Source organism: Daldinia childiae (genome assembly GCF_008694065.1).
Source record: "Daldinia childiae strain JS-1345 chromosome Unknown Scaffold4, whole genome shotgun sequence".
NCBI lineage: Eukaryota > Fungi > Ascomycota > Sordariomycetes > Xylariales > Hypoxylaceae > Daldinia > Daldinia childiae.
In genome coordinates, this window is record NW_022984645.1 from 497,541 (window position 1) to 512,275 (window position 14,735).

At 46.1% G+C, this 14,735-nt stretch overlaps 7 protein-coding genes across 9 annotated transcripts; 3 read left to right on the forward strand and 4 right to left on the reverse strand.

The window, feature by feature from the left end:
* Positions 1-542: 542 nt before the first annotated feature.
* Positions 543-1,727, reverse strand: GL218_04446 (Bifunctional epoxide hydrolase 2; the record flags this gene model as incomplete). Its single annotated transcript, XM_033581051.1, has 3 exons — positions 543-1,197; positions 1,313-1,537; positions 1,591-1,727. The coding sequence occupies 3 exons, from the start codon at positions 1,725-1,727 to the stop codon at positions 543-545; spliced, it is 1,017 nt and encodes a 338-aa protein (XP_033435600.1).
* A 1,356-nt stretch (positions 1,728-3,083) lies between these two features.
* On the reverse strand, positions 3,084-4,116 carry GL218_04447 (putative pinin sdk mema domain protein; the record flags this gene model as incomplete). 2 transcript variants are annotated; one of them, XM_033581052.1, is made up of 4 exons in its annotated part: positions 3,084-3,416; positions 3,468-3,536; positions 3,593-4,040; positions 4,100-4,116. In XM_033581052.1, 4 exons carry the CDS (start codon positions 4,114-4,116, stop codon positions 3,084-3,086), a joined length of 867 nt encoding a protein of 288 aa, XP_033435602.1. The 2 variants fall into 2 exon arrangements, with proteins under 2 accessions (XP_033435602.1, XP_033435601.1); XM_033581053.1 differs by lacking the exon at positions 3,468-3,536.
* A 567-nt stretch (positions 4,117-4,683) lies between these two features.
* On the forward strand, positions 4,684-5,209 carry GL218_04448 (PHD finger-like domain-containing protein 5B; the record flags this gene model as incomplete). 2 transcript variants are annotated; one of them, XM_033581055.1, is made up of 3 exons in its annotated part: positions 4,684-4,700; positions 4,771-5,044; positions 5,110-5,148. In XM_033581055.1, 3 exons carry the CDS (start codon positions 4,684-4,686, stop codon positions 5,146-5,148), a joined length of 330 nt encoding a protein of 109 aa, XP_033435604.1. The 2 variants fall into 2 exon arrangements, with proteins under 2 accessions (XP_033435604.1, XP_033435603.1); XM_033581054.1 differs by having other exon boundaries at positions 4,771-5,209.
* Positions 5,210-5,495: 286 nt separating this feature from the next.
* Positions 5,496-6,951, reverse strand: GL218_04449 (uncharacterized protein; the record flags this gene model as incomplete). The annotated part of the gene is made up of 2 exons (XM_033581056.1): positions 5,496-6,378; positions 6,461-6,951. The coding sequence occupies 2 exons, from the start codon at positions 6,949-6,951 to the stop codon at positions 5,496-5,498; spliced, it is 1,374 nt and encodes a 457-aa protein (XP_033435605.1).
* A 1,730-nt stretch (positions 6,952-8,681) lies between these two features.
* Positions 8,682-9,297, forward strand: GL218_04450 (Poly(A)-specific ribonuclease PARN; the record flags this gene model as incomplete). Its single annotated transcript, XM_033581057.1, has 2 exons — positions 8,682-8,901; positions 8,954-9,297. 2 exons carry the CDS (start codon positions 8,682-8,684, stop codon positions 9,295-9,297), a joined length of 564 nt encoding a protein of 187 aa, XP_033435128.1.
* A 1,967-nt stretch (positions 9,298-11,264) lies between these two features.
* GL218_04451 (54S ribosomal protein L17, mitochondrial) lies at positions 11,265-12,434 on the reverse strand (the record flags this gene model as incomplete). Its single annotated transcript, XM_033581058.1, has 3 exons — positions 11,265-11,558; positions 11,623-12,317; positions 12,386-12,434. 3 exons carry the CDS (start codon positions 12,432-12,434, stop codon positions 11,265-11,267), a joined length of 1,038 nt encoding a protein of 345 aa, XP_033435127.1.
* A 567-nt stretch (positions 12,435-13,001) lies between these two features.
* Positions 13,002-14,648, forward strand: GL218_04452 (Golgi pH regulator; the record flags this gene model as incomplete). The annotated part of the gene is made up of 1 exon (XM_033581059.1): positions 13,002-14,648. The coding sequence occupies one exon, from the start codon at positions 13,002-13,004 to the stop codon at positions 14,646-14,648; it is 1,647 nt and encodes a 548-aa protein (XP_033435126.1).
* Between the last annotated feature and the right edge of the window lie 87 nt (positions 14,649-14,735).

A 14,735-nucleotide genomic window follows, 5' to 3' on the forward strand; every position in this document is an offset into this window, starting at 1 on the left:
ACTAACCATCACAAACCTTAGAATGGTAAAAGAAAAGAATAACAAGCACAAGGAAAAGTGCCTAGCCTAACTCATTTACTACGGAGTTTTGCCAAGAAGAAACCCGCGTACATATACGGTCGCAAAACTATCTTATTAGGAGGGCCTTCATCAATCTTATTTTAGGTCAAATTCAGGGGCTCATAGCTTCTCATCGTGGCGGCGTCGCTGACCGCAGTACAGACCTCCACGTCTTACCCGGGTCAACGTCTCCGTAACACATTATTAATGGTCAGCTAACAGATGGTAGCATTATTTACTCGGTTTTTCTTCATCACGACGAGAATAGTAATAGTATACGAGATAGAGCTAGGCTCGATGTGGCACCCCGCATAGTTAGTTATATATACTATACTATAGTTCGAGCTATATATCGTGGATTTTAAACTACCACATATCGCTAGTAGAGACCGTTATAGAGATTTTAGTTCAAAATACGTATCTAAGAGAGAGAGAGAGAGAGCTCTTAGTGGGGTTAGCATACTACGGGCTAAGCTAACGCTTTACAGCGAGGCCTTAAGTTCATCCCCCAGCACGCTCTTGATGAACTCCCCAATGTACTTATTAACTACCTCAGGGCATTGGGCTTGGACCCAGTGGCCCGAGCCGGGAACAAGTTCCTGCTTAAGTCCCGCCTCAAAGTGCTTCTCCTGGCCCTGCGCCATCTGCGGCGGGAGCGCAGCGTCTTTCTCGGCCATGACCAGCATTGCCGGTACCTTGATCTTGCCATCGATCTTATTCGCAAGCTCCTCATCGTCCTCGCCGCGGAGGCCGGTGGTACGGTACCAGTTACATGGGCCGTGAAGGCCGTGGCGCGAGTACTCCTGGACGTAGAAGTCGATGGTCTCCGGGCTGAGCAGCGGGGACGGCTGAATCCTTTCTAGGTTTTCCTCGATGACGCCTACAGAGACCTTGAAGGCAGGTTCGCCTTCCGGCGTCAGGCCGCCAAAAACGCCGTTGATAAATCCCCGGAGGTGCGCCGGCGACTTGTTGACGATATTTTCTGCGACAGGGCTGGCCAGTTGTAGCTGGTATGTGAAGTTCGGCAGCCTTTTGACGAAGTCTTCCAGCGAGTATTTGACCGGCGACGGCGGCGTGTAAGGTACGCATAAGCTAAAAACTCCGCGGATCAGCTCCGGATAGTAATTAACCAAGCGCCTATAATAGACAAGTGTCAGTTCATTAATCACATGATACGACTTTCAAATCCGGAAATAAGACATAGGTCCCCAGTTACACCCATCTAGAAAGATCATAAAGGACGAAAACTGACCAAGCGAAAGCCGCGCCCCAATCGTGACCACCAAGAATGATAGGCTCATCGGTGTGATCCTTAACGATAGCCGCAATTTGAGCGGTCATTTTCTTAAAGCTGTACTCCTCGGGAGCATCAGGGGCAGATGTTTGCCCATACCCCAGCATATCCGGGACAATAACCTGCAAGTTCAGAGATAGCAGGTAAGGAACTTGGTATCTCCATCCAAAACCTAGGTCTGGCCTATCGATATTCCGTAAGTAGTGTAGAAGCTCCTCAAGTTCAGGGACACCTACCAGCCATGAGTAAGGAGAACAGTAGCAACAGGCTTGCCCTGCGGCTTAGCCAGTATGTAGTAGTATTTGATATCTCCAAAGGACTTGAACTTATGTTCAACCCGAGGGTCATTGGGGACCAATGCATCGACAGCCATGTTGACTTAGTTTGGGGGTTTCTCGATATAGGATGTAGGCGAGTCTTTATAAGGCAAGCCTTCTTCTACAGAGATGGTGGGAACTGGGAGAGAGAGAACGGACGGGACCAATGGACCCTTTTATGTGCCTGCCGGAGAGTCGGTACCCACTTCGGTCAAGTATGTACATGACTTAACTACCCAATCCTTGGAGAACTTCTAAAAGAGGCAATTATAAAGCATGATAACTAATCGTTAATCGATGTACACTCATAAGACATGCATTGTTGAATGCACGTCGTGGTAATAACTACATACCAATTACGTGTAGTGTAACTACTCCGCTTCATGTAGATACTGTATTATTAATAGGGGTTGGCGAGAGCAAACATATCTAAACTTAAGAAACCCAGTTGATCGGGTTTGGAGACACTAGAATAGCAACAAGTCCGTATAGACTACCCACAAAGCTTAATATCCTATACTATCCCGAGGTTAGAAAAAAACCTGTATGGCCTTAAGGTGATATCTGGGCCAAGAGATCAAGGGTGTTAATCGGAGGAATTGTCTAACCGTCCGTTTACGAGTCTACGAATTTTAACATGCCATATACAAACATAGTATGTATACCTTCTTGCGTGATAGGTACCGCTAGTGGGCCAATTAGCGTCTCGTGTGCCTCGGCACGCATCAAGAGCGGAGACTCACGTAACGGCTTCCGTGGCGGTTCCGCAAAAAGGGGGTTCGTACACTGGACTGCCGAGCACGTTGAGGATACTTAATACCGTTCACCTGATACTATAGACGGCATATTATTGATGCAACAGAACTTCCTTCAAGTATATACATAGCCAACCGCATAATGTATACAGATACGTCTCGCCCTGGCGTGCTGTTGAGTCATACCCGGACAACCCGGATTCCGTGGGAGTTCGAAGTTACAATCCGGATTCATTGATTTTATGACTACACCGCTTATCGTGAACATTATCCCGTGCAATAGTATATATCTGGAAGCAGTGTTTGTACTTTATATGTGATGACCAGGCACCCCCCGACGTAATGGGAGGGATTATCGCTAGCGGGGGCACAGCTATACATGAGAAACAGTGCTGCCCCGGTGAAGATAGTCCATCCTTCTCAAGAATATGATAGAAGTTATGATTTCTAATCAAGTTCATCAAGAATCTTAAATTCATGCTCAATGCATATACATAACACACACGAACAATTCAGCCTGGGAATCGAAACTTACGGCGGGAATCCTTGGTTCGTAAACCCCCATCATACCAAAACGCCTGTGCCGCCGTCCATCACCAGAGCCTAAGAAGACGTAACGTGAAAAGAAAAGAAAAACCACACCGAGGAGTTGAGGTATCAGTAAATGACCGTATCCTCAACCTCTTCTATCACAACATCATCCGCCCTATCGGACTCCCTTTCATGACCGATCTTACCAGCGTGGGAAGGCGGGCGATTGGTAGGGTTAGATTGTGGAGGGTCAGCAGGGCGTTCATCATTGGGGTTATTACCCACTGTGTCCTTGAGTTCAGGCGTAGGAGATCTAACGGCGACGCCCAATACCTTCAACTTCTGTTCTTTGCGTTGCTTAAAATCGAAGACCTCCTTATCGATGATGTCCTCAACCTCTCGGGTCTGATCCTTAATCATGTCTTCTTGCTCTTCTGTGGGGTCCCACGGCAGATAATACTGGAATCGTGATTAGTAGATGCGTCGGCCACGTGATAGATCTATTCTCACTATCTTAGGTGTACTTTTAGTTTCTAAAAAACGTGCCGTCGCCAGCATATTGGAATGCCTGTTTTGCATCTGGCCGTCTTGTTAGCTCGATTAACCGCAAGAAGAAAAACGGAGGTTTGGCGTACAACTCGCTCGTCAAACTTGAACTGTTCCAACTGCCGTACGGTTCTTAGCTTTGCTAGCTTCTCTTCTCTATGCTTATCGTCTTCGGCTCTCTGCTGGTGAACTTTTGCCTGCTGTCGTCGCTCAATCTCTTGACGTCTCTTTTGCTGAGAGCTAGAAGTGGTTTGACTTAATGTGCTTAGCAAACCACCAAATAAGCGCTTTCCGCGTCTCCTTTCCTCCTGCAGCGCGCTTTCGCGGCGATCTGTAGAGGGCTCCTTTGGTATGGACTGCGGCTTGACAGTACTGTCTTCCCTCGAGCCATCACCAATTCTAGATCTTTTTGGCGACTGGCTAGATTTATCTTCGCTTGGTGAAGGCGATAAAGCTTTGCGCTTATTCGAACTACGCTGGTTCTTGTCTGCTTCAGTCGCAATCGTTTCGTGCTCTAGGCTACGACCATTGAGAGAGCTGCATTATCATTAGCCAATTGCGACCAATAAGATTAGAGTAAAGACAGTCTCTCTCACGTATCACTAGATGACATTGTGCCGATCCCCCCGGTGTTGAAAATATTTATGAGACTATGTATAAAATGCGCAATGTTAGAAAGATGATTGCCACAGCGGGCGATCTATTAAGTTAGACCATACTTCTAAGCAATGTTTGCTCAGATGAAAGATTGACCAGACTGTCGCGCGGACGAGGCTGAAGGGCCAAAGGGCCAAAGCGTTTCTGTGCGACGAGCGCGACATTCAAAGTTTACCTAAACGGTAAGAGGTGGGTACCAACAGGTACGGTACCCCACGCTAGTGTATTATGTACCTAACGTATGCACGTCGGTGCCACGCTATGCAATTGCGCATATAGGTACCTATGGTCCACTTTATAATAATTCCCTTATGCAGGCTAGCAGACAGGGAAGCTCCAACCTCATACAGATTGGCTCATACATGTACCAAAGAAATCGTCAGAAGCAGGTGGCAAGGCTGAGAAATTGTCTAGAAGGCTATTATTATTATTATTGCATTAGCGACCAATACTTTACGTTCCAACTATCTACAACACTTCCTTCCCAATAACTCAACCATCGTAAGGTTCGCCATCAATCAAAATGTCTCGACATCATCCGTAAGTAACTCTCTTGCTCTCAATTTGAGATGTTTACTCGTGATAAGCTGAAGCTAACCTCATCTTCCAGAGATCTCGTTATGTGCCGTAAACAATCCGGCATCGCCATCGGCCGTCTCTGTGACAAGTGCGACGGCAAATGCCCTGTATGCGATTCCTACGTGCGCCCGACTACTCTTGTGCGTATTTGTGACGAATGTAGTTTCGGTAACTACCAAAATAAGTGTGTCGTGTGCGGCGGCGAGGGCATATCAGACGCGTTCTACTGCTTCGAGTGTACGCGACTGGAGAAGGATAGAGACGGTTGCCCCAAGATTATAAATCTAGGCAGTTCACGTACAGATGTATGTTTCCATCTCTCTCACTTGAGTCTCCATCGAACCTCGAATTATGCTTACACGTTTTACAGCTATTTTACCAAAAGAAAACAAATCGGACGGGGTACTAGCCTCCATGATGCCCGGGTCTGGGCTGTGGTTGCTTGTGCCTCGGAAATTCAGAATTATTAGCGTATCTGACAGGTCAAAATCACTAATGTACCTACACATATCTACGTGGGAAAAGGAGTTATACTTCGGATCAGCATTCAGGGTGGCGTTTAGAGGTTACGACAGTCTTCACATAGATGAAATTGACATTTAACTACCCAATATATTACCAATATGAACCGATTATCGTTAAAAACTTTGGAACGTATGCGACATACTTCGTTCAGGATACTATCCGGTATTCCCGAGTGATTATTACCTGCTAAAAAGGGATGATATACAGAAAACCATATTATAAACCCGTCAACTAAATGTAGCTCACCTTAACACCCATACCAGCGGTTGATCTCACCTTATTCCAGCCCGTACCAAGAATCTGCCGAACCCGCTCGCGAACACCTTTCCTACCAAACATAACAATTACACCAATGACAAAGGCTAACAACCTCATAAGCAATACCGGGTTCGCTCTAAATGTAGCGCTCATCTGCTCGATGATGTTACGAAGATTCGATAGAATCATTATAGCTCGAGCACCAAGACCTGGGCGCGCTACAGCCTTTTTCTCCTTGGGGGTGGATGGCTTGGATGATTTGGACGACCTTGATAATGCAGAGCCATTAGAACCGCTCCGAGCCTTATTTCTCACCCCCGAAGAACTTGGAGTATCTTCGATACCGTAGTCGATCTCCGTACCTTCTCGTTTGGCCCTTTCTTCGTTTATTCGACGTCGTTCTCTTGCTTCATTCTCTGCTCTCAATCTCCTAGCCTCTTCGATATCCTTTTGCAGTTGTTCCTCCTGCTTTTGCTTCTCTTCGCGTTCTTTTCGTTCTGATTCATGCTGCTCTTCCTGTAAACTTTGGAGAGCCTGTAGAAAAGCATCCCTCCGCTCTTCGTCTAGTACTGCACTGGAGCTAATAAACTCTCTAGCATAGTCCCATTCATTATTACGTAGCAAGACGTGGAGAGTATACAGTTCGAGAATCTTAACTCTAGCGTTGAGATCCCGAGGAGTGTCAGCACCACTCTTAGAGTGTGACCTTCGACTTCGCGATGTTAATCGTGGAGACCTAGTAGCCTCGAGCTGTTTGGAAATATCAAGGTTTGGGGTACTTGACGAGGCTAGATAATTCTCTAGCCGCTTTTGGTTGATTGCCTGTGATTTCGCATGTGCAAGTAGAAGAGTCGCCCTAGACTCGTTAATACTCATTTTACATCAAATTCGAGCCGTCTAAGCGCAGCTTGAAATACATAGTAGAAGACCAAACTTACAGATTTATAACGACATCGGAATCTACCTCTCCTTCGACGCCATGATATCCAAATTGCACCACTTCTTCCCAGACATCACTATCCCGCACCTTCTTACATATAGTACGCCATTCCTGAGTGCCAAAGGCATCTTTTCCTTCGTCGGCATCCAGTTCCAATATCGCATTGAGAATCGTCAGATAAAGACTCCATACCTTTATCCTTGTGGATCTCGAGGCTCGAGCAACGGGTGCCGGCTCAGTCGATCCATTTACGTTGGAACTTTCAGTGGATGGGGTGATCAAGGGTAAGACTGTTGATAAAGCTTCGGGAAGTCGACGCGTTAAGAATAATTGCGAAGCCTGTCGGTAAGTCTTAGAAATATTATTCGATGATGGACGAGATGTTGTTGAGGATGATAAGGACGATATCGAATTCGATAGGACGTGGGATCCGAAGCTTTCGGACACTGACGGACTCAATGTTGCGGAATAAGAACCATCGAACGACATAGTTGCGAATACTCTTTTTTTTTTTTTTTATAACCTGAAGTAGGCAATTCAGATAAGAATCGGACCAAACGCTAACATACGCGACGATAGGATTCCAACAGCACAATTGACACTAACAAGAATAAGATAATGAAATCAATAGTGAAATCAATAGCTATGCCAACATGACATTACAGTAGTGGTAGAGCTTGCACATGCAGAAACAACACAAGCATGTGGGACCTTACATACGAGGTCGGAAATCCTCGCGGTGATTGTCTTGTATGCGGGAAGATTGCACTTGCTAAGGTCTGGTGTGATCATCATATTTTGATGGTACCTAGCCGACCTAGGTAGGTGCGCTGTGCCTCGGTATATCGGTCATCGGCCGACAAATGCGAATAAACGTTAGGCGAGCCCCACATGTTCTTCCAGTAAGACTACCACAACAGGGTTAGGCCGTAATTAATTGATGAGCTAATTCGGTCCACTCTAACTTAGATTAAGGTACTTAAGTACTTCTTTTCGGTAATTGAACCACCTTATAACCTCCTTTTAGTAGAGACTGTAGAGTTGATCGCTTACACTTATATCATCTCCGGACTATATAACACTTGGTTCCGTTTTATTAGTTAGCTCTCTTATTAATTCTCAGTACATAAGTTTTACGATTCTACAAACCAATGGCAACTCCAGCTTTTCTATTGCTAAACTACTATTCAGCCTAGATCAGGATGAATGATCGATCTAACTCTACGAGTTAAGACTACAAGTTTAGCTAGCACTTTGATATTGGCTACGATATACAAGCAAAGGGAAGCAATACATTTTTCAAGGATTTAGACATATGAAGCCATAAACTAAAACAGTAGTCTTGCAGTGACCTAACGATTGCCAAAAATTGTTAGTCATTATCAGGTATCCTTAATGTTGGTAATAATATCATGATAGACTAGAAAAATAAATAAAAATTAGACCCAGCTGTAACAGTATTACATTGTTTCTATAGGTAGGTAGGTAGGTAGGTACCTGTTATGAGTGTTGGTATAAAGACCCAATTACAATATCACTGGACTTGAAAAAAAAAAACCCTGAGTGGGAAGTGCATAAGGGTCATACAAAATAGAGGTCAACCCGTACGTGCCTTACAGTAAACTCTGATCAGACACAAACAGCCTCAAGTTAAGTGTTTACTTAAAGTATCCATACCTACCTAGGTACCTAGCTATTTCTCATGTTTTTTCCTAAGGGAACCAAAATCAAATACAAAACAATGAGCCCAGGGGAATTGAGTCGTAGCTTCCTGCTCAGTTCATTAACTGAGTAACCTATGAATCATTCCCAAAGTTACTATCGTTAGAATCAACCGTGCGTACCTAATTTTATGTACCTAGGTAGTTTTGCAGATATTTAGTGATTGCGTGTGACGATTAGCCATCCGTTACTCTAGTTCGAAGAAATGTTGCCAAGTACCAACTCACAAACCATCAGCACCTTCCCTAAGAATGTTTCTCTTGGTCATGAAACGTGTAAAACTCTTACGTAGAATACCTGACGTGGAAATCATCTATCTGAGGTTGCAACCCACTTGCAGTCATAGCTTCATAACTAAAAGTATCTAACATTTCGCATTCTATTATAAACACGAATTCTCTTCCACTTCTTTACTATTCCGTATCAATATATAACAATAGGTACCTGTTACCGCTACTTCACCTTCAACAATAGCCCAGCATATAACTATCGTCATCATGGAGGTCAACAGGAGCAACTTTTTCTGGATGCTACCACCTATTCTACACGAGGCACAGAATGCTCGATTTGTAGCGGTGGACGTTGAGATGAGCGGTATCGCACTTATTCATGGTCTTAACAGTATCCAAGATTCATACGCCAAGATCAAAGAGGCGGCAGAACAATTTCAAGTACTACAAGTCGGACTCACCTTCGTTCGCTATGATGAGGAATCAGGTCAGTTTAAAATAGCCGAAAATAAACCGTGCCATAGCTAACTCATGACCAGCTAAATATACAACGAGAACATTCAATTTTTCTGTTTCTCCATTGTTCCCTAAATCTACATTCTTTGACAATCTCTCCAGGCGTCTCGATAGAAAATTTAGCGTCTCAGTGAGAGCGTACGATTTTCTACAACAGTACGATTTCAACTTCAACAAGGCGTTGGATACTGGAGCTCATTACCTCAATAGAGAGGAACAGAGAGTCGCAAAACAGTTCTGTGTGTCGAAAGATCCCAACAATGAGCATCTTGATCCTTCAACGCTAGACTACGAGACTGAAGAATTTTACAAGAGGACTAAGAAGCAAATTGCAGACTTTGTTGCTGGAAGATTTCGGCCGGTATGACACTCCCCTCTAGACTGATACTCATTAAACTGATGACTTGTTAGGCCATAGAAACTACCATAAAAAATCCGTATGGAGATAGGCTAAATGGATTGCAAATCCGTTTGATACACCAAATCATCCGTGAAGAGCATCCTTCCTATGCGGTAAACAGAAACGCAGCATCGGGCACCGCTTCCATTGCTCTAATTGATGATGCTGCAAAAGCTAAGGTCTGTAATCCCCTAAGTAATCCTATACGTGGTGTTATTTTCGAGTATTCGACTAATAAGTCATATTGGAGTAGACCGAGGCACGAAAGAGATGGAACTTGGCAGAGGTTAATCGATTATCTGGTTAGTATTCACTCGGGACGAATAATTTATAAATTACTAATTGTATAGGACTTCAACTATTATTCGAGGCATTGTCAGGCGGATCCTTTGCCGACAGAATGAAACAGGAATACGTTTATCACCAAAGCGACGTTCCGGAACGCGCCAAAACGTGGAATGAACTCAACAAGACATTCGACTTTAAAGAATGCGAGGCCAGCCTGAAGAAAAACAGACCGATCCTGGTTGGCCATAACTTATTCATGGACCTTGCCTATATATATCGAACGTTCTTTGAGTCTCTACCCGCCAACGTTGACGACTTCCTTGTTGGGATAAACAAACTCTTCCCACGAATCGCGGACACAAGATTCATGTATGCACGAGGTAGACATATGATGGAGCCGGATCGAGCTTTGGAAAAGATTCATCATTTCTACGTACGAAACCCGATTCCTGCGATCGTCCCAGAATCCGGTAATAATTCATCAGGTCCTCACCATGCCGGATATGATAGTAAGCCCCCTTTCATCTTTTATATCGCTAGAATATTGTAACTTACTTCATCAGGTTGTATTACCGCCTGCCTATTCTTAAAACAGACTTACACTCTGTTCAGAGGCAAGAAACACTTGGTCCCATTTGAGAAAGAGTTCTACGCACCGAAGAAACAGGACAGCCAGGACGAAAAGAGAACGAAAAGCTCCAGTATGACTTCGTGGCCAGAGGCAAGCGCCATCAATCTCCTCGACCAGGGTGACGACCAAATGTTGAGAAATCTAGAAAGATGGAACATCCTCGACGAGGCGGCTTCAAGTTGGGTAGTATTGACCCCTAGGCATAGCAAGTCAATGCTATCGGCCGGGGAGGGGCCTACGCAGAGTGAGCCTATGCCAACATCGGGCGAAACGCACTCGGAGGAGGAAATACACATGGTACCCCTCTGGACACATGACTTCTGGAGAGCTTATGGCAATAAGTGCTCTATCCCTGGGGCAGGCTATATCTCTTTTGAGCCAGTCCCTTAAGGATACTACTGCTTATGCTAAGCCGAGGCGAGGACAGTCAACCGCGACTTACTTATACGAGCAATAGGCGATATTTTTGATCTAATTGCTGGATCAGTGATCTGATAGATTCGTGTACTAATACGTTGACTTAAGCCTTGGTTTGTGTTAAGAGGCGGACCCATAAAACGTGGGAGTAACTTCACTGTTATGCAGGGGATAGCAAACCCTAAGCTACGGAAACTAGGGATTATACGTACGGAAGGAGGTAATTATTCTTCTAGATGTCCGGATAACCCATCTATAATCCTGACCTTTCAATTGCGATTTCGGCATTATAAGTCAGGTAGATTCGAGATAGCCATAGGAAACTTGCTATAGAGAATATGCGAACAAAACTGAGTTTTCCGACGAGATAAGAGTTTTGCTACCGTTGATCAAGCGATCTAGCTGTGATTGGACGTAAGCAAGCATAATAGGCTGACCGAATACTTGGGCACGAGAAATGAGTTGCGTTGGAAGCCAGTATATATGTACTAGCAATGTACGGGGATGATTCATTTCCACGTAAGGTACAATATAGTACACTGTCTTTACATTGACGGTCGTAGACTACAGAGGCTTCGTATCGTGATATCTACCCGATCTACCGATCCGCCATCATATTCCTTACGGAGTGGAAGTACTCCTCTGGTAGCTTCTCTTTCAACTCCTCCTTTGTGAGCCAGTTGAAATCTTGTAGTCCCAGCTTGTTGCCCTTTAGGTCCGCCTGGCCGGCCATGATCCTTCCCTTTAGGAAGAATATCTTCTCGCCCCTCTGCTTGAGGGACGTGTCCTCGTTGAACTCGGGCTGCGTAACTAGATGGGCAACAGGCACGCGGCCTACTAACCAGGTGTTCATATTGACACCCGCCGCAGACGCCAAGACTCTTACCGCGGTCTGTGGGTATGGTTAGCATGAATAGATTCGCTATAGTATGCATAGCTGCTTATATGAGACGAACCTCGTGCAAATGCTCATCTGTCGGCACATCCTCAGACGGGAACTGCCATTTCCCATCGCTACTTTGAACAAGCAAGTAGAGACTCCGGTCCAGCTTGCGGTCTAGTCGCCTCACATCGTTCGTCTTATCAGCCTCCGTGACCCTGGCCATCGGTTGTTCGACAGGTAAGACCTCATCCGGGTCTGCTTCCTCGCCATCTTCCGTTACCCTGTTTTCGGCATCCTTGAGCAAGATTTCTCGTATCCTCTCCTCATTGCTCAATGTGCTTCCCACTAATAACTCGTCGTTCCACGCGTTGCGACCCTGGGCATAGTATCTGCCTAGCTCCTTCGCCGCTATCCGGCCCCGCTCTTCGAATTTGATTCGCCAATCGAGATCGGCGGCCGTGTCCTTCTTGAAGAAGAGAGTGTGCCGGAAAGGCAGCACCAATCGCTCGTTCAACCGTTTCTGGTAGAAGTAGAAAGCGTTCTCGAAAGGAGTGAGGGCGCGGGTTAGTAGAGGTGCCCGGGTTAGGATGATGCCAGATTTTATGCGATATTCTGCCCTGCGGGACGCTGTGAAGGGTGGATGTGGTTGTGATTCCGTCGGCTTAAGATGGTGTGCTTCAGCTGCAGCGGCGGCTTCGGCGTTGGCAGAGTACGATCGGAATTGAGCATTCCTGCAGCTGGCGCATATGCTGGATTGTGATTGTCCTTCTAGTAGTTTTTTAGTATTAAGTGACACAAAATGTACAATTTTTATGATCCCGTAGAAGCCAACTTACTTCGTAATAAAGCGGCGGCGGCATTGCCACCTCTACTTGAAGCTGCCATATTCAGGAGCAGCGATTACAGTACCTCTCCCAGCGTCAATGGCAGAGGTTCTGCAGTTGCTGGCGATTATTTTCGGGTCGCGCAACTACTTGGAGATATTCGACTTTTTTCATGGACCCCTGTCTGGTTTGACTTAGACTTGCGCCTCGTTGTATTTTAAGCCACACTCTGGGGAGCCCCTCGAGAAGTACGTATATATGTGGCTAAAACTACATAGACTGGGGGGAATCGGGATGCGCACGGATGCGTCGGAGATCCATTCCTTAGGCTAGTAGCCGCGTGGTGGCTGGGTGGAAGGTGGGGCTTGGGTTCAAGGGCAGTCGTCATCTTTCTGGGGGAATCCCAACATCTTATGACTTCGTTGTTCAAGTTTCAAACTCCAATTTATGAAAGTTTAATCATGTTATCTCTTTCTCAACCCTCGATCCTCGATCCTCGATCCGTGCCTACATCCACCTCGAATGCACTACTTACTCGTCGATGAGTATTAATCCATACTTTGTTCTATGAGCTAGAATGCTATCACAGAGCAATCATTCGTAATCATTGTCGTTAAGAGTATTTCCAATGGGACTCTTCAGCTGCTCAGACGATGCATGTATGGCCCCGAGCCTTGTCGCGCCCTCGGCGACGTCAATGACATTTTCATTGGCACCTTTCGTAATGACCTTTGTGGTCGTCTCTATTCTGGTCTCCCAAAAGATATTTCCCTATCTGGCTCGTGTACAAAATTCTCGCGACGGCGAAGACCATTTCCTCCCTTCCGATGCGCCCCCATCACTCCAGCAAGCGCATGCCGAGCATGGCTCTAAATCTCTACGAAGGCGAATAGCGGAGGCCGCTTTTTCTACGACGGTTGGGTTAGCGGTTGTTTTGGGCGAATTGATTTTATGCGAGATCTCTGAATTAATCAACCCTTATGCCCGAGCTCTGGCTCTGCGAGTCACTGTTCCCACTCTCTTGTTCCTCCTCGTCGTACTCATACCATTCCTCGAACTTCAGTCTCTTGTAGCTGGATCGGGATGGTCTTTTCAACGCACTTCTAAAGGTCAAATACCTCGGGCTGCTTGGATACTTCAATTTGTTATGTTTAGCGTCTGGCTATGCGCCTTCTGGTCGTTAGGAAATCTCGTACCGGTAGGAAGTGAGGCAGTGCGCCCGAGCGCTAAGATGGAGAAGGCCCGGGCCGAACCCGCGTTTTCAGGCAGTCTAGCACGTGCCTGTCTTGAGCGGATTGGAGTCATCGGCATTTCACTTATGGCTTTATTATCCGGATTCGCTTCGGTCTCTTCACCGTGGCACACATTTGGCAGCCGTGCGAGGCGCCCCGTGACAGACGCCGATGTCTCCCGTAAACAAGCGGGTCTTGATGCTACGAATGAGATGCTCATAACTAAACGATACCGCTTGCAGAGCCTACTGCGTAAGGCAGCAGAGAATCCATCGGCCGAGAAGCGTGGGTTCGTCACTAAGGTCATCGGTTCCATCCGCGGAGGCGGTGATGCAGCAGAGATCCGCACACTACGTCTCGAGATCACGGGTTTGGAAGCTATGGAGGCAAATCTATCGTCCTCTCTTTCTATGCTTCGCTCTCGACAGGCCAATTCGGCTCGTGCTGCAACTTTCTCGGGAAAATTACTTTCGATACCTACTTATGTGTTCAGCGTATACTGCGTTTATCGTATCATAGCGACTACCCTAACTACACTACGGCGGCTATATTATCCCACTGCCTCGTTTTCCTCGTCAGATCCCATTAATCGATTCCTGGGCCTTTTAGCGAAACATTGGGACCCGAAGCTTGATCAAATTGCTTGGGCTAGGCAGATATCGTTCTTACTATCCGGCGTCATCCTCGCTGCGAGCGCCAACAGTGCGCTCCAAACATTCCATCTCTTCGCCAAGTGGACTCCTGGGCTCTTATATCAGGCCCAAGCCAATCTAGCTCTGCTAATTGGGCAGATTAGCGCTATATACGTGATCTCTGCCGCTCTACTCTTACGAAGTAATCTTCCCAAAGAGGTAGGCAGCGCCGTCGGTGACGCGCTTGAAAGTGCCTTGGAGCCGGGCTTCGTGGATAGATGGTTTGAGGGCTGGTTCCTTCTAGCAAGCGTAGCAACAGCCGGAGGAATCTGGCTAGGTGGAAAGATTGGCGAATGGAGTGAGGAATGGGATGATATCGGTATGGAAGAGATGGGCCAGAAACAATCATAATGATATCACACACCTTTATTAATTCACATAATTTTTCAGCACCCACTTGTGGCCGAATATGCCACTGCGTCAGACAAGTGATAGTTG